We start from the raw sequence: 23,567 nt of genomic DNA, 5'->3' as shown, positions 1-23,567 counted from the left end.
CTGCAGGCTGCTCGGTGTAGGTATTGCATTACATATAAATACTGCAGGCTGCTCGGTGTAGGTATTGCATTACATATAAAGGTACTTATGTATTATCTGGGCTCCCATGTTAAATGCACCCCATTTTTTCATACCCCTACTATCCAACTACGCATGGAGTTGATTTTATATAGTGTGGCGAGCGCAGCGAGCCACCGTGCCCGAAGCGTGGTGAGCGTAGCGAGCCCCGCGAGGGGACGCGGTCTCATAAGAAAAACGGGAGCCCAGATATTACATAAGTACCCATATAAATACTGCAGGCTGCTCGGTGTAGGTATTGCATTACATATAAATACTGCAGGCTGCTCGGTGTAGGTGTTGCATTACATACTGAAGGCTGCTCGGGGTAGGTGTTGCATTACATATAAATACTGCAGGCTGCTCGGTGTAGGTATTGCATTACATATAAATACTGCAGGCTGCTCGGTGTAGGTGTTGCATTACATACTGCAGGCTGCTCGGTGTAGGTATTGCATTACATATAAATACTGCAGGCTGCTCAGTGTAGGTGTTGCATTACATATAAATACTGCAGGCTGCTCGGTGTAGGTGTTGCATTACATACTGCAGGCTGCTCGGTGTAGGTATTGCACCACAACATGCAGGCTGCCGCCCAGGCTGCTCAGTGTACACTGAATGTGTACTGTATGGATAAGGACATACCGCAGTGTTTTACCTGGAAAGGCTCCATGGCTGTTGTGCTACTATCACGTGAGAGCTTAGTATGTTTGTCTGGAAAAATGCCTTTCTCCAGTGTGCACCGCGTTAGGGGGATGTGTACAACCTGGGCAGGTCCGAACGCCTGAAGCATGTAAATAAGAATTATGATTACTATACAATATTTGTGGATGACTACCTCCCAGCGTTATATGCTTAGGGATTGTCGCCTATAAAATGCAACGCCGGCATCTGATTGGCCAGGGCATAATAACACAATAATGACAAAGATCTGCAGCCAAAGCTTGTAGAACACCCTATGCCTGGAATGTGCTTGTAAACCTGCAGGGACGCACACAAAGAGGGCTGCATTATAATAAGGGGACTTTCATCTATGTTGTGTCTTCCTTGTACTATACATAGGATCCATCATAGGCGACTTAAAGGGGAACTCCACGTCTGACAGTGGAGTTCCCCTTTAATATTATATTGCAGCAATAGACAGCCTCAGCAATATCCAGTACAGCTGAACTACAAATCCCATCATGCTCAGCTAACCCCTGGCCTATTGTGACAGGAATTATAACCTAACAATAAAGGTAAGAGACGCAGTTTAGCAAGATTTACGATTGATAGGAGTTTCCGAGAGCTCATCCGCATGAGAGGCCGTTCGGTCATATTCAGCCACAAGAATCTGTTTCACTTGACAGCAACACCCAACACGCTAATAACATATGTGACATGTGCATGTTAAATCAGGGCAGGATAATAGTACAGTATTTGGCCCTCATTCAAAGGTGGACACCAATCAGCTCAGTACTGAGTCCGCTCCGCAGGGGCCGTCTTTTGTAGGGAGACGCCCACTGCCGTCCCCTCAGGTTTCAGGTGTTGGTGTAGAAAGGAATAATGAGTATGTATCTAGTGTCATACTGTATGCAAATAGGGTACTCAGTATTTTAGGTGTCCTTTAATCATTGCGTGTATAAACTCTATACTGCACCTTAGAGGCCTAGAATCAGAGAGTTATAGGAAGGAAGCCGGGGTTTCACTTCTTGTAATGTCCATGTACCACCCACTGCTGGGTGCACTGGCAGAACATCTCAGCTCAGTGGGTACAGGTGGGGGCAGCCGTGCATGATGAGGACATTAACTCTTTCAGTGTCACTAATTCCCCCGCCACACCGCTCTCTTACACATCTAACTCTGTTATAAGAAGGCCGATAGTTACAGATGTACATATTTGTTTCTTTATATGGCTGGCCGTGTGTGATTTTTGGCTTTGTCTGTGAATTACTATACCAGCTTCACAGCTTGCTGGGAACGTGGGACTACTGATGCCCCTAGATGGTAAAAGCAAACAATTATTCAGAAATGTAGCTTTCCTTGGTCATTTCTGTCCCACACCGCTGCCTAGTGTAACCTCACTATGGGGCCCATTTATGATGGATCGCATATTCAATTCAGCCACCCAGGATCGTACTGCTCTATGCAATCCTATTGGGCAGCATGTATAAAAGGGCACCCACAGGGAGGGGGGCACTGAATGGAGCCAATCCCAGCGATGTGCTCTGCTGACTGCTGAAGTATCTGCGCATAGGTGGTCAGTCCCTGTGAACTCTCATAGAAATCTACGGGGATGCGGCTGGTGGCGGAAATGGAGGGACCGCAGAGGTACCACTGTTATATATGCCGATGATACTTTTTGAGGCTAACCACCGAAAACAGGTGTTTAGGGGATCATACAGGTTACATACCTGGTTTATTAGAAGAGGCTTTCACATTTTTGAAATTCTCCTAAAGGAAAGTGTTTCTGCCATACTATAAAGTGAAGAACTGTAATATGGCATAATATGTACTGGGGGCACTGTAATGTGGCATAATATCAAGTGTTGGTACTATTGTATGGCATAATTTGAGCTGGAGGCACTATAATGTGGCATAATATGAAGTGGTGGAACTGTAATGTAGCATAATATGAACCGGAGGCACTGTAATGTGGCATAATATGAACCAGAGGCACTATAATGTGGTATAATATGAACTGGAGTTTCTGTGATGTGGCATTAGATCTGGGGTAGCCAACCCTAGTCCTGGAGAGCTACCAACAGTGCATGTTTTGCAGGTCTCCTCACAGAATCACAAGTGAGCTAATTAGCTCCACCTGTGGATCTTTTAAAATGTATCAGTGATTAATGAGTGCAGCTGTGCAGCAGCTAGGTTGTCTGGAAAATGTGAACTGTTGGTAGCTCTCGAGGGCTAGGGTTGGCTACCACTGCATTAGATGAACTAGAGGCACAATGTTGCATAATATGAAAAGATGGCATTTTAATGTAGCATAATATGAACGGGGGGACTGAAATATGGCACAATATAAGTGGAGGCACTATAGTGTGGCATAATATAAACAGGGGCACTGTAATGTGGCACAGTATGAAGTGGAGTCATTAAAATGTGTCATAATATGAATAGAGGGCACTGTAATGTGGCACAAGATGAATTGCAGGCACTATAGTGTGGCATACTATGAACAGGGGCCACTGTAATGTTGCACAGTATGCAGAGGAGGCACTTTAGTGGGCATAATATGAACAGGGGCCACTGTAATGTGGCACAGTATGACATGGAGGCACTATAGTGTAGCATAATAGGAACAAGAGGCACTGTAATGTGGCACAGTATGACGTGGGGGCACTATAGTGTAGCATAATAGGAACAGGGGGCACTGTAATGTGGCACAGTATGATGTGGGGGCACTATAGTGTAGCATAATATGAACAGAAGGCACTGAAATGAGGCACAGTATGAAGTGGGGGCACTATAGTGTGACATAATAAGAACAGGAGGCACTGTAATGTGGCAAAGTATGATGTGGGGGCACTATAGTGTAGCATAATATGAACAGAAGGCACTGAAATGAGGCACAGTATGAAGTGGGGGCACTATAGTGTGACATAATAAGAACAGGAGGCACTGTAATGTGGCACAGTATGACGTGGGGGCACTATAGTGTGACATAATAGGAACAGAAGGCACTGTAATGTGGCACAGTATGATGTGGGGGCACTATAGTGTAGCATAATATGAACAGAAAGCACTGAAATGTGGCACAGTATGACATGGGGGCAGTATAGTGTGACATAATAGGAACAGGAGGCACTGTAATGTGGCACAGTATGACGTGGGGGCACTATAGTGTAGCATAATATGAACAGAAGGCACTGAAATGTGGCACAGTATGACGTGGGGGCACTATAGTGTAGCATAATATGAACAGAAGGCACTGTAATGTGGCACAGTATGACGTGGGGGCACTATAGTGTAGCATAATATGAACAGAAAGCACTGTAATGTGGCACAGTATAATGTGGAGGCACTATAGTGTGACATAATAGGAACAGGAGGCACTGTAATGTGGCACAGTATAATGTGGAGGCACTATAGTGTGACATAAGTGACTCACCCCAGGGAGTGACTTACCCCAGTAAGTCAATACACACTCAGTGCCTAACATGATTATGTTCTTTCCATGCCCATTACAATCAGTCCTTTCTATCGTCTCAGCACTGTAAATAAATCAGGCACTTACATGACATGTGCCCAGAGGGCCCCTTATGTCACATGTATGTAATAAAGACTGCGTCATAAACTTGTATGTTTATTATCAGATTTGGTAACAAGCAGCCATCTGTGTGTCTCCTAGGACGGGATCACCTCATACCTGGCAGGCTGTCAAACTATAAACGTCTATTATTTTTCTCCAATAACTTAATTAAAGCAATGTTGAAAAAAGCTTCTCCTCCCAGCCTCCAGGTGCCCGGGCTGCATGTACAGATGTGAAAGTGATGGGAGGCAGCTGTGTGGGGCCATGTGAGTGTGACAGACCTGCAGAGTCAGGAGTGAGGGCTGACAGACCTGGTGGGTGTATGTGCTGAGTATGAATACCTGGGCGGCAGCCCCCACCTGTACCTGTATGCTGCCTGCAGTTTATTCTTCATTTGTACACAGCTGCCTAGTAACATAGAAACATAGAATGTGACGGCAGATAAGAACCACTTGGCCCATCTAGTCTGCCCCTTTTTTAAACATGTTACCTCAAACCATATTTGATCTTTATTTTTTTGTAAGGATATCAATATGCCTATCCCAAGCATGTTTAAATTGTACTACTGTATTTGCCTCTACCACCTCTGATGGGAGGCTATTCCACTTATCTACTACTCTTTCTGTGAAGTAATTCTTCCTCACATTTCCCCTGAATCTTCATCCCTCTAGTTTCAGTGCATGTCCTCGTGTTCTGTTGCTCCTCTTCCTGTGAAGAATGTATCCCACCTGTACCTTGTTAAAACTCTTGATATATTTGAAAGTTTCTATCATGTCCCCCCTTTCCCTTCTCTGCTCTAAAGTATACATATTAAGATATTTTAGTCTTTCCTGGTACGTTTTGTGATGTAGGCCATGCACCATTTTAGTTGCCCTTCTTTGTACAGTCTCTAATGTATTTATATCCTTCTGGAGATATGGCCTCCAGAACTGAACACAATACTCTAGATGAGGTCGTACCAATGACCTATACAGTGGCATTATTACTTCTTTCTTTCTACTGCTGATACCTCTCCCTATGCAACCAAGCATCTGACTTGCCTTCTTCATTGCTTTGTTACATTGCCTACCTGCCTTTAAGTCCCCTGAAATAGTGACACCTAGATCCCTCTCTTCCTCAGTAGTTTCCATTATAGTGCCATTTATACTATACTAGGTGATTCATCGCGCCCTACGGGCGCTCTTCACACCGTCGTAAGGGCTGCGCCCCCTTAATTTGTGAACGTTTGTATATGAGAAATATGGTTAGAATTGTATGAAAGATGCCCTGTATTGCAACTTAGGTGTCCGCGAATCGCGGGAGGGGGGGTCGCGGAGGGTGCTGCGAATTGCAGGAGGGGGGGTCGCGGGGGGTGCCGCGAATTGCAGGAGGGGGGGTTGTGGGGGGGTGGATGCTGCGAATCGCGGGAGGGGAGGGATTGCAGAGAATCGCGGGAGGGGGGTCGCGGGGTGGGTTGCCGCAAATCGCGGGAGGGGGGTTACGGGGGCGGGGGTTGCGGCGAATCATGGTAGGGGGGGTCGCGGGGGGTGTGCCGTGAATCACGGGAGGGGGGTCACGGGGTGGGGTGCCGAGAATCGCGGGGGGGTGTGTGTGCCGTGAATCGCGGGAGTGGGGGTTGTGGGGGGGGGGGGGGGTGACGCGAATCGCCACAAGAAAAAATCAACACAGAAAGGTCAACACATGTAAATGTTGACATAAGTGTGGCACTTCATTGGTGTCCATGTCGACACATGAGAATGAATATGAAAACATTCAAAAAATGAAAAAAAAAACCTTCAAAAACTCATGTCAACCTTTTTCATTGTCGACCATAGCCATGTCAGTGTTTTCCATGTGCAATTTAATTCTGGAGCTGCCGTGAATCGCGGGGGGGTGCCGCGAATTGCGGGAGGGGGGTCGCGGGGGTGGGTGCCGTGAATTGCGGGAGGGGGGGTTACGGGGCGGGGGTTGCGGCGAATCATGGGAGGGGGGGTCGCGGGGGTGTGCCGTGAATCGCGGGAGTGGGGGTCACGGGGTGGGGTGCCGAGAATCGCGGGGGAGGTGTGTGTGTGTGTGTGCCGTGAATCGCGGGAGTGGGGGTTGTGGGGGGGGGGGGGGTGGGGGGGGTGTGACGCAAATCGCCACAAGAAAAAATCAACACAGAAAGGTCAACACATGTAAATGTTGACATAAGTGTGGCACTTCATTGGTGTCCATGTCGACACATGAGAATGAATATGAAAATATTCAAAAAATGAAAAAAAACCTTCAAAAACTCATGTCAACCTTTTTCATTGTCGACCATAGCCATGTCAGTGTTTTCCATGTGCAATTTAATTCTGGAGCTGCCGCGAATCACGGGAGGGCGGGGTTCACAGGGGTTCCGGTGGGGGGTTGCCGCGAATTCCGGGAGGTGGGGGGTCACGGGGGGTGCCGCGAATCGCGGGGGGGGGGGGTTGCGGGGGGTGTGACGCGAATCGCCACAAGAAAAAATCAACACAGAAAGGTCAACACATGTAAATGTTGACATAAGTGTGCCACTTCATTGGTGTCCATGTTGACACATGACAATGAATATGAAAACATTCAAAAAATGAAATAAATCTTCAAAAACTCATGTCAACCTTTTTCATTGTCGACCATAGCCGTGCCAGTGTTTTGCATGTGCCATTTAATCCTGGGGCTGCCGCGAATCGCGGGGGGTGCCGCGATTTGCCGGGAGGGGGGGGGGGTTGCAGGGGGTGGGTGCCGCGAATCGCGGGAGAGCGGGGTTCATGGGGGTTCCGGTGGGGGGTTGCCGCGAATTGCGGGAGGGGGGGGGTCACAGGGGGGTGCCGGGGTGCCGCGAATCGCCGGAGGGGGGTTGCGGGGGGTGTGACGCGAATCGCCACAAGAAAAAAATCAACACAGAAAGGTGAACACATGTAAATGTTGACATAAGTGTGGCACTTCATTGGTGTCCATGTCGACACATGAGAATGAATATGAAAATATTCAAAAAATTACAAAAAAACTTCAAAAACTCATGTCAACCTTTTTCATTGTCGACCATAGCCATGTCAGTGTTTTCCATGTGCAATTTAATTCTGGAGCTGCCGCGAATCATGGGGGGGTGCCGCGAATTGCGGGAGTGGGTGCCGCGAATCGCGGGAGGGCGGGGTTCACAGGGGTTCCGGTGGGGGGTTGCCGCCAATTGCGGGAGGTGGGGGGTCACGGGGGGTGCCGCGAATCGCGGGAGGGGGGGTTGCGGGGGGGTGTGATGCGAATCGCCACAAGAAAAAATCAACACAGAAAGGTCAACACATGTAAATGTTGACATAAGTGTGCCACTTCATTGGTGTCCATGTCGACACATGACAATGTGAAATATGAAAAAATTTAAAAAATTAAAAATAAATCTTCAAAAACTCATGTCAACCTTTTTCATTGTCGACCATAGCCATGTCAGTGTTTTGCATGTGCCATTTAATCCTGGGGCTGCTGCGAATTGCGGGGGGGGGGGTGCCGCGAATTGCGGGAGGGGGGTCGCAGGGGGGGTGCCGCCAATCGTGCAAGGGGGGGTCGCGGGGGGGTTCTTTTTGCCGCGAATCGCGGGAGGGAGGTCGCGGGGGGGGGGGTGTTCCGCGAATCGGGGGGGGGGCACGGGGGAGGGTTCGCGGGAGGGGGGGGTCGCGGGGTGGTGGTTATGCCGCGAATTGCGGGAGGGGTCGTGGGGGGGTTCTTTTTGCAGCGAATCGCAGGAGGGGGGTCGCGGGGGTGTTTTTGCTGCGAATCGCGGTAGGGGGGGTCGCGGGGGAGCGGGTGTTTTTGCCGCGAATCGCGGGAGGGGGGGGGGGGCGCGCGGGGGGAGGTTTTGCCGCAAATCGCGGGAGGGGGGCGCTCACCTGGTGGCTGTGGAGTAGCAGTGCTGGGCAACATGGGAAGGCAGTGGGTGTCTGGCACTGTCTGTGGGCTCACTGGGCTGGTTCTCTGTCACATACCTCCCAACATGACCCTCTCCAGGAGGGACACAATGCTCTGTTTCTAGACTTCCCCTTAATGTATGATTGCCATCACCTGTTTTAAACAGGTTAATTTCTCAGAAAGGTGTTCAGCACAGATGAAGGCAATCACACATTAAGAGGAAAGTCCAGGAACAGAGCGTTATAGACACAGACACCCACTTTGAGTGACAGATGTAGCCAAATATATAGGAGATTTAGTCTTTGGATTTTAGCAACCCAAGTGCATGATTTTGCATTTTTTGGCATTAAACTGTAGTTGCCATGCTCTTGACCATTCCTCTAATCTACCTAGATCATCAATCATTTGTTTTGCCCCTCCTGGTGTGTCTACCCTGTTGCATACCTTTGTGTCATCTGCAAAAAGGCACATTTTACCCTCAATTCCATTTGCAATATCACCAATAAAGATATTAAAAAGCACTGGTCCAAGTACAGATCCCTGGGGTACTCCACTTGTAACCTTTCCCTCCTTTGACTGTACTCCGTTTACTACAACTCTCTGTTTTCTGTCCTGCAACCATGCTCTTATCCATTCAACTATCTTAGAATCCAATCCCAAGCTTTCAAGTTTATTTAACAGTCTGCGATGTGGGACAGTGTCAAAAGCCTTACTAAAGTCTAGATAAGCTACATCTACAGCCCCAGCTTGATCTATTACTTTAGTCACCCAGTCATAAAAGTCAATAAGATTTGTTTGACATGATCTTCCCCCAGTAAACCCATGCTGTTTTGGATCCTGTAAATTGCTGGTTTTGAGATATTCTACAACTCTTTCTTTTAAGAGTGTTTCCATCATTTTCCCTACTACTGATGTAAGGCTCACTGGTCGATAGTTGCTTACCTCTTCTTTGCTTCCACTTTTGTGCAGTGGGACTACATTCGCTGTTTTCCAGTCCTCTGGGATTACTCCAGTAGCTAGTGACTGGTTGAATAATTCTGTTATTGGTTTTACCAGCTCCCCTTTGAGCTCTTTTAGTATCCTTGGATGTATCCCATCTGGCCCCATTGATTTATCCACTTTCAGTTTTTGAGAAGTACAACTTCACAGGCAGGATGTCACAGAGCAAGCTCAGACAATGCGTGAACTACAAATCCCAGCAGGCCTTTCAAGCCGACTGCTGTATTATGATCAAATGTAAATGTGTTACCTATGTCTTTATATTAATATATATCATGATTGTGAATGGCCTATTGCCAGGAGGCTGTTGGGACTATAGAGTGTGGCCAGGCATGGAGTAAGAACCAGAAGACTGTATATAATGATTGTGAATGGCCTATTGCTAGGAAGCTGTTGGGACTGTAGAGTGTGGCCAGACAGAGAGGTCAAGCAGAAGACTATATATAATGATTGTGAATGGCCTATTGCCAGGAGGCTGTTGGGACTGTAGAGTGTGGCCAGGCCGAGAGGTAGAGCCAGAAGACTGTATATAATTATTGTGAATGGCCTATTGCCATGAGGCTGTTGGGACTGTAGAGTGTGGCCAGGCAGAGAGGTAGAGCCAGAAGACTGTATATAATTACTGTGAATGGCCTATTGCTAGGAGGCTGTTGGGACTGTAGAGTGTGGCCAGGTAGAGAGGTAGAGCCAGAACACTGTATATAATTACTATGAATGGCCTATTGCCAGGAGGCTGTTGGGACTGTAGCGTTTGGCCAGGCAGGGAGTAAGAGCCAGAAGACTGTATACAATTTGTTTGCCTTCTAAGAAGATCTTTCCAATACGATATATCCCTTGGTGCAGTTTATTCTATCACTATGCTGGCGGTATTTGCAAGAGCATTGGCAAGTGCAGCTAAATATCTAATGGAAATAAGTAGATGAACTTGATAATTATGAAGAACAAAACATTTACCTCTAAATATGGCGAGATATGCAGAAGTTGCCCATAGTGACCAATCGGCCTTTTCTTTATAGAATGTGCTTGATAAATGATAGCTAGAAGCTGATTTTGTTGCTATGGGCTTCTTCTACTTTTCTCCATGTCTTCACTCTTTGGAAGCTTTGAAACATCTCCTCGATTTGTCCATCCTACAGTCACCATTGTCAGGTAGGAGGTATGCCGCCATTCCCACCTTGTGGCCATGCGAAGACAACCAGTAATATTCCCACTTTTCTTTCTTCCCCTACAGAGGAAAAAACAGTTTGTCCAGGCTCAGTTCAACTTCATGTCTGGCAAGCCTGGCGAGCTGTCCTTTCAGCGAGGGGATGTCATCGAGGTCATGGACAACTCGGACCCCAACTGGTGGCGTGGAAGAATCGCCGGCAGGATTGGTCTTTTCCCATTGAACTACGTCAGCCAGATGCAGTCATGACCCACTGCACCTATTCCTCTGGCCGGTCGTACTGACCTTCTCTGACAGGACAGCCAGAGGGTGGCCGGACCCTCTACTCTACTGAGAACTTGGAGGACCTTACATTGGCTTCAGTATATTCTCTTCATTCTAGTAAGAGACTGGATCTTGTCACCAGATATTCTTTTGTAGCGACAGAGAATGTCTTTCTTTATATTGGCTTGAGATGGAAAATACTAGCAAATAGTGATTATGATGAACATTGAGATGTGTTCCCACCAGGGAATCATGTTGAAGGACCTACCTCTTTGTTTGGTGCATAGTGTTAGGACCAATGGGAAAGCAAAGAGTATGTAAAAAGTTGGGACCCTATCACATTCACAGTAAAGGTGACTGTATGACACTGGGCTCGAACACGTGGGGCAGGAAAAAAGGCTACATTAGACCTCCTGTTTATTAAACTGTAGAAACCTATACATTGTGTGGTTTGCGCCTTTATCTGCTTGAATGATTTTCAACCTTTTTACCTTGCAGCACACTAAATAAGATTTAAATATTGGCAAGGCGCACCATGAGATCCCCACATGGCAAAACACATTGGCCCCCACAGAGAAAAAAAAAATCTATTGGCCCCCATATAAAAAAAAACACACTAGTCCCCACAGGTAACAACACAGGAGGCTTGCGGTATCCATGGGGGTGTTCAATCTGCCCGACGCAGAGGCCAGGAAATGTTCCCTCCCCCTAAATAACCGCAACAAGCCTTTATGAGGTGTGAGGGTGTATTAGTGTGGGTAGTATAGGTGGGAGTAGGGGAGGTGTGAGGGTGTATTAGTGTGGGTAGTACAGATGGGAGTAGGGGAGGTGTGAGGGTGTGTTAGTGTGGGTAGTACAGGTGGGAGTAGGGTAGGTGTGAGGGTGTGTTCGTGTGAGTAGTATAGGTGGGAGTAGGGGAGGTGTGAGGGTGTATTAGTGTGGGTAGTATAGATGGCAGTAGGGGAGGTGGGAGGGTGTATTAGTGTGGGTAGTATAGGAGGAGTAGGGGAGGTGTGAGGGTGTATTAGTGTGGGTAGTACAGGTGGGAGTAGGGGAGGTGTGAGGGTGTATTCGTGTGGGTAGTATAGGTGGGAGTAGGGGAGGTGTGAGGGTGTATTAGTGTGGGTAGTACAGGTGGGAGTAGGGAAGGTGTGAGGGTGTATTAGTGTGGGTAGTATAGGTGGGAGTATGGTAGCTGTGGGGGTGTATTAGTGTGGGTAGTATAGGGGGTAGTAGGGGAGGTGTGAGGGTGTATTAGTGTGGGTAGTATAGGTGGGAGTATGGTAGCTGTGGGGGTGTATTAGTGTGGGTAGTATAGGGGGAAGTAGGGGAGGTGGGAGGGTGTATTAGTGTGGGTAGTACAGGTGGGAGTAGGAGAGGTGTGAGGGTGTATTAGTGTGGGTAGTACAGGTGGGAGTAGGGGAGGTGTGAGGGTGTATTCGTGTGGGTAGTATAGGTGGGAGTAGGGGAGGTGTGAGGGTGTATTCGTGTGGGTAGTACAGGTGGGAGTAGGGGAGGTGTGAGGGTGTATTAGTGTGGGTAATATAAATCAGAGTAGGGGAGGAGTGAGGGTGTATTAGTGTGGGTAGTATAGGTGGGAGTAGGGGCGGTGTGAGGGTGTATTAGTGAGGGTAGTATAGGTGGGAGTAGGGGAGGTGTGAGGGTGTATTAGTGTGGGTAGAACAGGTGGGAGTAGGGGAGGTGTGAGGGTGTGTTAGTGTGGGTAGTACAGGTGGGAGTAGGGGAGGTGTGAGGGTGTATTAGTGTGGGTAGTACAGGTGGGAGTAGGGGAGGTGTGAGGGTGTATTAGTGTGGGTAGTACAGGTGGGAGTAGGGGAGGTGTGAGGGTGTATTAGTGTGGGTAGTATAGGTGGGAGTATGGTAGCTGTGGGGGTGTATTAGTGTGGGTAGTATAGGTGGAAGTAGGGGAGGTGGGAGGGTGTATTAGTGTAGGTAGTACAGGTGGGAGTAGGGGAGGTGTGAGGGTGTATTAGTGTGGGTAGTACAGGTGGGAGTAGGGAAGTGTGAGGGTGTAATCGTGTGGGTAGTATAGGTGGGAGTAGGGGAGGTGTGAGGGTGTATTAGTGTGGGTAGTACAGGTGGGAGTAGGGGAGGTGTGAGGGTGTATTAGTGTGGGTAGTACAGGTGGGAGTAGGGGAGATGTGAGGGTGTATTAGTGTGGGTAGTATAGGTGGGAGTAGGGTAGGTGTGAGGGTTTATTAGTGTGAGTAGTACAGGTGGGAGTAGGGGAGGTATGAGGGTGTGTTAGTGTGGGTAGTACAGGTGGGAGTAGGGTAGGTGTGAGGGTGTGTTCGTGTGAGTAGTATAGGTGGGAGTAGGGGAGGTGTGAGGGTGTATTAGTGTGGGTAGTACAGGTGGGAGTAGGGGAGGTGTGAGGGTGTATTCGTGTGGGTAGTACAGGTGGGAGTAGGGGAGGTGTGAGGGTGTATTTGTGTGGGTAGTATAGGTGGGAGTAGGGGAGGTGTGAGGGTGTATTAGTGTGGGTAGTACAGGTGGGAGTAGGGTAGCTGTGGGGGTGTATTAGTGTGGGTAGTATAGGGGGTAGTAGGGGAGGTGTGAGGGTGTATTAGTGTGGGTAGTATAGGTGGGAGTATGGTAGCTGTGGGGGTGTATTAGTGTGGGTAGTATAGGGGGAAGTAGGGGAGGTGGGAGGGTGTATTAGTGTGGGTAGTACAGGTGGGAGTAGGGGAGGTGTGAGGGTGTATTCGTGTGGGTAGTATAGGTGGGAGTAGGGGAGGTGTGAGGGTGTATTAGTGTGGGTAGTACAGGTGGGAGTAGGGGAGGTGTGAGGGTGTATTAGTGTGGGTAATATAAATGGGAGTAGGGGAGGTGTGAGGGTGTATTAGTGTGGGTAGTATAGGTGGGAGTAGGGGAGGTGTGAGGGTGTATTAGTGAGGGTAGTATAGGTGGGAGTAGGGGAGGTGTGAGGGTGTATTAGTGTGGGTAGAACAGGTGGGAGTAGGGAAGGTGTGAGGGTGTGTTAGTGTGGGTAGTACAGGTGGGAGTAGGGGAGGTGTGAGAGTGTATTAGTGTGAGTAGTACAGGTGGGAGTAGGGGAGGTGTGAGGGTGTATTAGTGTGGGTAGTACAGGTGGGAGTAGGGGAGGTGTGAGGGTGTATTAGTGTGGGTAGTATAGGTGGGAGTATGGTAGCTGTGGGGGTGTATTAGTATGGGTAGTATAGGTGGAAGTAGGGGAGGTGGGAGGGTGTATTAGTGTGGGTAGTAGAGGTGGGAGTAGGGGAGGTGTGAGGGTGTATTAGTGTGGGTAGTACAGGTGGGAGTAGGGGAGGTGTGAGGGTGTATTCGTGTGGGTAGTAAAGGTGGGAGTAGGGGAGGTGTGAGGGTGTATTAGTGTGGGAAGTACAGGTGGGAGTAGGGGAGGTGTGAGGGTGTATTAGTGTGGGTAGTATAGGTGGGAGTATGGTAGCTGTGGGGGTGTATTAGTGTGGGTAGTATAGGGGGTAGTAGGGGAGGTGTGAGGGTGTATTAGTGTGGGTAGTATAGGTGGGAGTATGGTAGCTGTGGGGGTGTATTAGTGTGGGTAGTATAGGGGGAAGTAGGGGAGGTGGGAGGGTGTATTAGTGTGGGTAGTACAGGTGGGAGTAGGGTAGCTGTGGGGGTGTATTAGTGTGGGTAGTATAGGGGGTAGTAGGGGAGGTGTGAGGGTGTATTAGTGTGGGTAGTATAGGTGGGAGTATGGTAGCTGTGGGGGTGTATTAGTGTGGGTAGTATAGGGGGAAGTAGGGGAGGTGGGAGGGTGTATTAGTGTGGGTAGTACAGGTGGGAGTAGGGGAGGTGTGAGGGTGTATTCGTGTGGGTAGTATAGGTGGGAGTAGGGGAGGTGTGAGGGTGTATTAGTGTGGGTAGTACAGGTGGGAGTAGGGGAGGTGTGAGGGTGTATTAGTGTGGGTAATATAAATGGGAGTAGGGGAGGTGTGAGGGTGTATTAGTGTGGGTAGTATAGGTGGGAGTAGGGGAGGTGTGAGGGTGTATTAGTGAGGGTAGTATAGGTGGGAGTAGGGGAGGTGTGAGGGTGTATTAGTGTGGGTAGAACAGGTGGGAGTAGGGAAGGTGTGAGGGTGTGTTAGTGTGGGTAGTACAGGTGGGAGTAGGGGAGGTGTGAGAGTGTATTAGTGTGAGTAGTACAGGTGGGAGTAGGGGAGGTGTGAGGGTGTATTAGTGTGGGTAGTACAGGTGGGAGTAGGGGAGGTGTGAGGGTGTATTAGTGTGGGTAGTATAGGTGGGAGTATGGTAGCTGTGGGGGTGTATTAGTATGGGTAGTATAGGTGGAAGTAGGGGAGGTGGGAGGGTGTATTAGTGTGGGTAGTAGAGGTGGGAGTAGGGGAGGTGTGAGGGTGTATTAGTGTGGGTAGTACAGGTGGGAGTAGGGGAGGTGTGAGGGTGTATTCGTGTGGGTAGTAAAGGTGGGAGTAGGGGAGGTGTGAGGGTGTATTAGTGTGGGAAGTACAGGTGGGAGTAGGGGAGGTTTGAGGGTGTATTAGTGTGGGTAGTACAGGTGGGAGTAGGGGAGGTGTGAGGGTGTATTAGTGTGGGTAGTATAGGTGGGAGTAGGGTAGGTGTGAGGGTGTATTAGTGTGAGTAGTACAGGTGGGAGTAGGGGAGGTATGAGGGTGTAATAGAGTAGTGTAGGTAGTAGGGGAGGTGTGACATGGTATTAGAGTAGACAGTATAGGGGTAGTAGGGTAGGTGGGAGTAGTGTAGGTAGTAAGGGGAGTTGTGACATGGTATTAGAGTAGACAGTATAGGGGGAGTAGGGTAGGTGGGAGTAGTGTAGGTAGTAGGGGGAGGTGTGATATGGTATAATAGTAGACTGTATAGGGGTAGTAGGGTAGGTGGGAGTAGTATAGGTAGTAGGGGGAGGTGTGACATGGTATTAGAGTAGACAGTATAGGGGCAGTAGGGTAGGTGGGAGTAGTATTGGTAGTAGGGGAGGTGTGACATGGTATCAGAGTAGACAGTATAGGGGTAGTAGGGTAGGTGGGAGTAGTATAGGTAGTAGGGAGGTGTGACATGGTATTAGAGTAGACAGTATAGGGGGAGTAGGGTAGGTGGGAGTAGTATAGATAGTAGGGGGAGGTGTGATGTGTATTAGAGTAGACGGTATAGGGGGAGTAGGGTAGGTGGGAGTAGTGTAGGTAGTAGGGAAGGTGTGAAATGGTATTAGAGTAGACAGTATAGGGGGAGTAGGGTAGGTGGGAGTTGTATTGGTAGTAGGGATGTGTGACATGGTATTAGAGTAGACAGTATAGGGGTAGTAGGGTAGGTGGGAGTAGTGTAGGTAGTAGGGGAGGTGTGACATGGTATTAGAGTAGACAGTATAGGGGGAGTAGGGTAGGTGGGAGTAGTATAGATAGTAGGGGGAGGTGTGATGTGTATTAGAGTAGACAGTATAGGGGTAGTAGGGTAGGTGGGAGTAGTGTAGGTAGTAGGGGACATATGACATGGTATTAGAGTAGACAGTATAGGGGTAATAGGGTAGGTGGGAGTAGTATAGGTAGTAGCGAGGTGTGACATGGTATTAGAGTAGACGGTATAGGGGGAATAGGGTAGGTGGGAGTAGTGTAGGTAGTAGGGGAGGTGTGACATGGTATTAGAGTAGACAGTATAGGGGGAGTAGGGTAGGTGGGAGTAGTATAGATAGTAGGGGGAGGTGTGATGTGTATTAGAGTAGACAGTATAGGGGTAGTAGGGTAGGTGGGAGTAGTATAGGTAGTAGCGAGGTGTGACATGGTATTAGAGTAGACGGTATAGGGGTAGAAGGGTAGGTGGGAGTAGTATAGGTAGTAACGAGGTGTGACATGGTATTAGAGTAGACGGTATAGGGGTAGTAGGGTAGGTGGGAGTAGTGTAGGTAGTAGGAAAGGTGTGAAATGGTATTAGAGTAGACGGTATAGGGGGAGTAGGGTAGGTGGGAGTAGTATAGGTAGCAGGGAGGTGTGACATGGTATTAGAGTAGACAGTATAGGGGTAGTAGGGTAGGTGGGAGTAGTATAGGTAGTAGGGAGGTGTGACATGGTATTAGAGTAGACGGTATAGGGGGAGTAGGGGAGGTGGGAGTAGTATAGGTAGTATGGGGAGGTGTGACATGGTATTAGAGTAGACAGTATAGGGGCAGTAGGGAAGGTGGGAGTAGTATTAGTAGTAGGGAGGTGTGACATGGTATTAGAGTAGACGGTATAGGGGTAGTAGGGTAGGTGGGAGTAGTATAGGTAGTAGGGAGGTGTGACATGGTATTAGAGTAGACGGTATAGGGGGAGTAGGGTAGGTGGTAGTAGTGTAGGTAGTAGGGGGAGGTGTGATGTGTATTAGAGTAGACAGTATAGGGGTAGTAGGGTAGGTGGGAGTAGTGTAGGTAGTAGGGGAGGTGTGACATGGCAGTATACTAGATTAGTTACATGAATGATATACTGGTGGACACAGAGAGACAGTGTAGGGATTTACAGGATGCTGTGGCAGATCCGGAGCCACGTGTAATACGGTCACCATAAGCAAGTGAGGAAGACGGTGTGGCATTGATGGCAAAAGCTGACATTTTCACTGGCTCATTAGGGCTTAGGGCAGTGGTTCCCAAACTGTGTGCCGTGGCTCCCTGGGGTGCCTCGGGACACATGCAGGGGTGCCGCGGCTTGGTGGTCTAGGACCAACTCAAATTATTAATGGTTAATTATTCATGAGCAAAACCAGTGCTGGTGGCTGCCAATCATAGAATGTGTACAAACAGAAGCAAATCCTGCCCTTTACCACATAACTGCCGCTAAGAATCGCATATAAACACATTTTTTGTGACCTAGGGGTGCCGTGAAAAAAAAATTCTGATTCTCTAGGGTGCCGTGAATCAAAAAAGATTGGGAACCTCTGGCTTAGGGTAAGTTGGGAAAGGCATGCCCACAACCTCAGGCGCTGCCCCATGGGTAGGGGATAGCTGGCCTATTCCCGCTGTCTGCAGACCAGACATGTGTAATGACATTTGCTGATTGCTGCATGCATAAAATGCTTAGCCTGTTGCTTCATTGTCTCAAAGCCTTTAATTGCCTGGAAATATTTGCATACTAAACGAGGGCCTGGTGAGTATAATTGCTTTAATGGGGAGTTATTTTCACAGGTTCGGCTGGTTTACAGACAGCTCAGCAATTTTCTCATTTGCTTTCATTAATTCCATTCTGTTTTATCTCCCCAAGCAGAACCAAGATGTTCTCAGGGATGATTTATGTCAGCAGGGTTCCTGAGCATCAGCAGAAGTGAAAGTGCTTGTATTGGCCGAATGCACAAAGTGCTGGAGATCATTGCATTGTGCATTGTGTGGCACTTTGCTAATCAGGGTACAGAAGCATATAGTAATGATCTAGGACAGGGGTGGCCAACCTGAGGCTCTTGAGCCACATGCGGCTCTCCCCCTGTTAAAGTGTGGCTCCTGCTCCCACTCAGCTGCCCGCCGCCCACCCCAGTCCCCCATCCCTCCATTACCCGCTGCTGGTTCCCTTCTCCCTCTGAGGGGAGGAGAGTGAGCATCGCTCATCTCTCCTACCCCTCACTGTGCATCCTTGTGAATGGGCCATCCGCCAATCAGAACTCGCGGGACCGCAGCCAATCAGGAACCGGCCTGCGAGCTTTGATTGGTGGACGGCCCAGTCACAGTGAGGGGGGAAGGAGACCCGCGGTGTGCTGTGCTCTCCTCCCCTCAGTGACATTATAGGACTGCAGGGAGATGCCAGTCTGTCCTCTCCCCGCCCGGCAGCAGCAGCAACAACGGTGAGTGCTGCTGCTGGGAAATTAGCACTGTGGGGGCATAGCAGTTTGTGAAACTGTGGGGGCATAGCAATTTTTGGCACTGTGGGGGCATAGCAGTTTGTGGCACTGTGGGGGCATATCAGCTTTCTGGCATCGTGGGAGCATATGTGTATCTTTCACTATTGGGGGCATATGTATATATGGCACTGCACTATTGGAGGCATATGTGTATCACACCCACCCAAGTGGTCCAAATAGACCATGCCCCTTTTTTTGGCACGCGTGCCTTTGCCGCGCGCATGTTGTTGGCTCTTTAGCTTGACTACAGATATTTTTTGGCTCTTTACCTCTGACCGGTTGGCCACCCTTGATCTAGGAGATCGTGGTGGGCTAAGTGAGGTCGCTGACACCAACAACCATCTATGTTCTCCAGCGAGAAGTTCCAGCTATGTATGGTATATGGGCAGGGCCGGATTAAGCCTCCGGGGGGGCCCCGTGTCACTTTAGATAGGGGGCCCCCTTATACTTGTCATTACTGGCCGCAAACTGCACAGGAGAATATTACACTGTCAAAACACAAAGGCAGTATAAACTTGGTCAATAGGTAACTGTTTTTCCCTCTGTACCTTACTCTGTAGGACTGTAGGAGACCTCACAGGCTCAGCGCTCCCTCTGATAAAAAACCCTCCCATGACGAGCCTCCATGGGCCTGAGAAGCATGTAATGAGCTCCACTAATCAGAGCTCAGCACAAGCCTCTCAGCCTCTGACCTCTTGTGCAAAGTCGAAATCGCCCTGTTCCCATCAGATCAGAATGAGGGTCTATGTCCCAGGTCATGGAGCTGAGATCTGTGAATTTGCAGATTTGCTAGACCTGGAAAATTTCCGGGTCACATGTCTGGAAGCGGCATAAGACAACACTTTTATAGTGAAAGATATTTGAACACCTTCTGTTTTGACTATCAGTCCTGAAGAACACATCTCTCAAATGTCAGCTAGGGTCTGTTTCTGCTTTTTACACAGGTGATTTTGATAGAAGTCCTACTCCAGTCATGAATTAATCCATCACTGGGAGTAATCCAGCCATCATGACAGCAGCTGCTTAGGACACAGGGATCCAGAGGGCGCCACTGAGCCTGCCTATCACAAATAAAGGATGTCTATGATTAAGACATCCTTGTTCTACTTAGGCAGCTGTGGAACTTCTAAGATGCCATAGCTAAACTTTCAAACTTTCACTTGAATTGATTGAAAGTAGGGTTGGAGGGGGTTAAGGCTCCTTATTGGTTTATTCTACAAAATGGCTGCCTCCACTAGGCACTAGAAAGGGCAGAACTCTAATTTGATGCAACAAGATACTTGGAAATAGGTATACAGTATTTGGGAATGTTCCCTCACAGACAGCATGTTGTTGTTGACAACTTTGAGGGAAAGATTTCGGCTCAGTGATTCATGACCTGGAAATTATATCTGACACACAGTGATTTCCTGAGCGTCAGGGCTGTAAAAGACGGATTTAAAATCCCCTTTCTTGGTTAACGAGGAGGAGGCAGTTAATTTAATAACACGTTTTATTCAATAATTGTACTTTATTCATTCACACAATCTCAGGAATGTCACCCTCCTGCCTGTTTAGGCTTGGTGGTCCGCCATCTTGGTTTTGTCACGTGACACGTACCGCCGGCTCTCGCTGCTGGAACCAATAGTAGTTTACCGGAGCAAGGAATGTATATTCTGCTGGCATACGCGATGTTCTGGCAAATGATTTAATAGGAAAGTGGCAGTAATTAGCAGATCCAACACTGTCCCAGGCTAGTATCCTGTAAAGTTGTGCAGGCGCCTTATGTTACCACATTAGCCAAGTTGCTGCGTTATCCTCATCTCCGTCTGCGACAGCCAGTTGGCCCCAGAGGTTGTAATGTACAGAGCAGTCAGATTACTAATGTTGAGGCGTTTTCCCCCAGATCTTGGCATATTAGGCAAAATACGCATAAAAGAAAATGTTGACACATATCAGAATGATGGCGTTAATGCAGCACACACGCGCCCAGAACGGGTCTTCTTTAATGCTCTGCTGTTGAAGAGGGTTGGGGGTCTCTGCTACTTCTTTAGGTTCGCTGCAGAACACATTGCTGCAGGTCCGACTGCGTGCAGAACCATTTTCTGGAGCTAACCATGGGGAATGGGGAAAACCAACAGAAAGTTCATCAGAAAAAGGTGCAAAGTAAAACCTTACCTCAGAAACGTAAAGGGGGTCTCCACCCAAACACTACTAATTACTGTGCAGCGTATGGAGCACTTAGGGGAAAACATTTGTAAAAACTGACCCACCAGACCTTTTCCATTCTGTTGCCACCAACACAACAACAGGACGTCCATACTGTGATCTGGGGACGGCATGTATCAAACCTTCGAAAGAGTGGAATGTGGACGAGTGAAGCTTTTCCCTATACTTTTATAGAACATACTGGGTAGATGCTAGAAGTTGATGCTTCTTAACTTGCCCACTTGCCCAAAGTTTGATACATCTCCTCGATTAGGAATGCATAGACCTGCATTACCTTCATTGTCTCCTCGGCCAGCGTGGCTTCGACTGGATATTTTTCTGAGGGTCATCTCTGGTGGGTTCCTGCCACGGGGTATCGTCCACCATGTGAGGTTTGTTATCTATCCCAAAACAGAGAAATCCTTGGTGACTGATCGGCTTAACGTTCTCTCACAGCCGGTAACGTCCAGTTATTATATCAAGAGCTATCGTTCCCTGTGGTAACCCATTGTTGTATAATGTGCGGGAAGTTAAGGAACCCCATTGAAATGAATGAGTTATTGAAGTGAATGTGAGAATTTAGTAAGTATTATTATGTAATTAGTGCCCTTGTTTCCACTGTGTTTGGCAACCAGTTTACTTTGAGTTTACCAGTTTACGCCTCTTCTTGATTATCCTGTAGCTTTATCATACGGATACAAGTCGTACTCATTTTAATAAGGAACCCACCTGGGAGTGTAGGGGAGGCTCCGTCAACAGACTGATCCCTACAACGACTCCCACCGTCAGCGCACACAAGATGATGGCGAAGTGCAGGTAGTGGATGTCCTTCAGGATTGAAGGTCTCTCATCAGGAATTCCACAACGGGGTATGGGGTACACAAACTCCATGATCATCCGCACTAGTCCAATCGCAAGGCCAACCATCAGACCCCAAAATGCACCCTGTGAGGACAGACAGGCGGATAAAAACATCCAAACACCAATGCTTAATTCATTTATGGGTACCCAGGGTCGGATACTAGGCTGCTCTCTGATAACGTCACATTAAGCTTCTGTCTAAGATGGCCGCTCAGCTCTCATTTTGTGTATGGAGAAGTCATGTGAACACAAAGCGGCCATTTTGTGCTAATCTCAACTGTTAGTGATACACCAGTCTGGCTATGTGTCCCTGAGGGCTGGGAAGTTAGAAGAACATTGTAAGTGCTTAATAATCTCTACTTAAACATTATGGAACAATCAGCATTTAATAAATAGACATCACTTAAATTGACACGGCAGCATTGCAGAGCAAGTAACGCCTGTATGTGACAGTGATATTGTTGTACATGGAAGGCTGTGCGTTACTGACCTGAACATACATGATAGAATCGTTCCCACACAACCAAAGCTCTCTGTCACTCTGTGGTCAACATGGACATGTGAAATAGGGTAGGGATGTGCAGATCCAACATTTTCCACGGATTTACCTGGATCTCAAAATGGGATCTTATTGGCTATCAGCTGTCACATGTTTCGACTCCAAACATGTGACAGCCCTATTTCCAATAAGAGCTAGTTTTGAGATCCAGGTAAATCCGGATCTGCACATCCCTAAAATAGGGTACAGGCATCATAATTTTAGTGGGCTCCACTGCCATTGCATTACTTCTGCGGGCATCCAGTCCTTCATTGGTGCAGTCAATATTGACTGGTGGTTGTGGTGGCAGCGATGTAGGTGATCTTGGTGGCAGAAGTGGGATGTGTGGTGGTGGTGGTGGTCAGTCTAAGTAGTCTATGGTTACACTGGAATTACATCTCCAGAGAAACTGAGGCTGGAGCGCACATCAGTTATAGAACAGAAATAAAACCGTCTTTTTATCAGATATCGCTTCCTCTGTAGGACTCACAGAAGTGCAGGACACGAAGACATTTGCAAGTGAGCAGATAATCTGCAGAACTCCTGCTTTTAACAGGAGAGAGGGTTAAATCATAGGATTAACATTTATTTTGAACCCAGGAATCTACACACACCTGTTTACCAATGCAGCAATTATTCCAAATGAAGATGACGGCTGTCTCTGTCTGTAGCTAGTGACGGACTGTATGTAGACGTAGAGCTGCCCGCTGTTGGCAGTCTGGAGGATAGGGATCCAGACCACGCTGATGATAACCAGGACGACAGTCACTATCCTGCAGGTGACATAACATCGCACGTTACAATCTCACAGGGAATTGCCTATTCTCGGCTTGTGGTTCTGCTAACGGTATCCTAGGCCCCCGTTGTTTGTTAGCCGGCTGCACCATACAGATGTGACTTTCAAGTCACTTACATACGCGTGCACGCTGGGACAGAAATGGGTGGGCCCCCTGCCCTTCTCCCTTCACAATGCAATAATGACACATACATTGTGTGTAGTGCTGCTTGTGCCAGTTTCCTGTAGTGGAGCATTAACTACAAGTGCTAATACAAGAGTCTCAAGCACCTGTTATGTTCTGACTCCCAGATAAAAGCCTGTCGCCCAGACGTAGAGGCCGGCCATTGCGTCACCTCTGTGCACACACCATATAACGGCTGGGTTGTCATGTGTGCATGTCACATGGTCATCAAAATTAATGACACAGGGACAAAGCGTTTGTCAGACAGGCTATAGTATAAAGTGCCGACAGTGTGTGTCTAGGTTGACAGCCAATAGATCAACACCAACATCAACATAGAGAAAAGGTCAACATAAGCAAAATGTCGACGGGGGGGTGCGTTACACTAATACGGTGTCCATGTTGACCTATGTCGACAGGAAAATTATGAAAACCGTATATGTCGACATTTTCCCATGTCGACCCTTTTCCATGCCAACATTTTCCTTTTGTTGACCTTTTCCATGCCAATATTTTCCTTTTGTTGACCAATAGTGGTCGTACTATTGACTGTTGACCTTATGCATG

The 23,567-nt window shown here is 48.1% G+C and overlaps 2 protein-coding genes across 6 annotated transcripts in view; one reads left to right on the top strand and one right to left on the bottom strand.

Annotated features, from left to right (window-relative positions):
* The window catches only part of GRAP (GRB2 related adaptor protein), an 82,566-nt gene extending 71,521 nt beyond the window's left edge, over window positions 1–11,045 (top strand). For all 4 annotated transcript variants that reach the window (XM_083152658.1, XM_083152657.1, XM_083152655.1 and 1 more), the window contains one exon: window positions 10,410–11,045. In XM_083152658.1, coding sequence (XP_083008784.1) covers window positions 10,410–10,592 — 183 coding nt within the window. In that variant the 3' untranslated portion in view covers window positions 10,593–11,045. The remainder of the gene's footprint in view (window positions 1–10,409) is intronic.
* An 8,888-nt stretch (window positions 11,046–19,933) lies between these two features.
* Window positions 19,934–23,185, bottom strand: LOC146019958 (sodium/mannose cotransporter SLC5A10-like). 2 transcript variants are annotated; one of them, XM_083152652.1, is made up of 5 exons: window positions 23,108–23,185; window positions 22,656–22,814; window positions 21,372–21,587; window positions 20,938–21,043; window positions 19,934–20,545 (listed from the first exon to the last, which is right to left on the bottom strand). In XM_083152652.1, the coding sequence occupies exons 3-5, from the start codon at window positions 21,567–21,569 to the stop codon at window positions 20,352–20,354; spliced, it is 498 nt and encodes a 165-aa protein (XP_083008778.1). In that variant the 5' UTR covers window positions 21,570–21,587; window positions 22,656–22,814; window positions 23,108–23,185; the 3' UTR covers window positions 19,934–20,351. The 2 variants fall into 2 exon arrangements, with proteins under 2 accessions (XP_083008778.1, XP_083008777.1); XM_083152651.1 differs by lacking the exon at window positions 23,108–23,185 and having other exon boundaries at window positions 22,656–23,002.
* Between the last annotated feature and the right edge of the window lie 382 nt (window positions 23,186–23,567).

The sequence above is a fragment of the Crinia signifera genome, chromosome 7, assembly GCF_055691185.1.
Source record: "Crinia signifera chromosome 7, ASM5569118v1, whole genome shotgun sequence".
In the NCBI taxonomy this organism is placed as follows: Eukaryota; Metazoa; Chordata; class Amphibia; order Anura; family Myobatrachidae; genus Crinia; species Crinia signifera.
Note: the sequence above shows the minus strand (reverse complement) of the source record. Positions and strands in the feature narration are given on the sequence as shown.

Excerpts from the sequence above, each read along its gene's own strand:
- LOC146019958 (XM_083152652.1), bottom strand. The coding sequence starts at position 21,569 with ATGGTTGGCCTTGCGATTGGACTAGTGCGGATGATCATGGAGTTTGTG. Across the intron at positions 21,044-21,371 it reads AGCCTCCCCTACACTCCCAG|ATAACAAACCTCACATGGTG; the intron begins GTGGGTTCCTTA and ends GTTTTGGGATAG. Across the intron at positions 20,546-20,937 it reads TGGCCGAGGAGACAATGAAG|CTCCAGAAAATGGTTCTGCA; the intron begins GTAATGCAGGTC and ends CCCCATGGTTAG.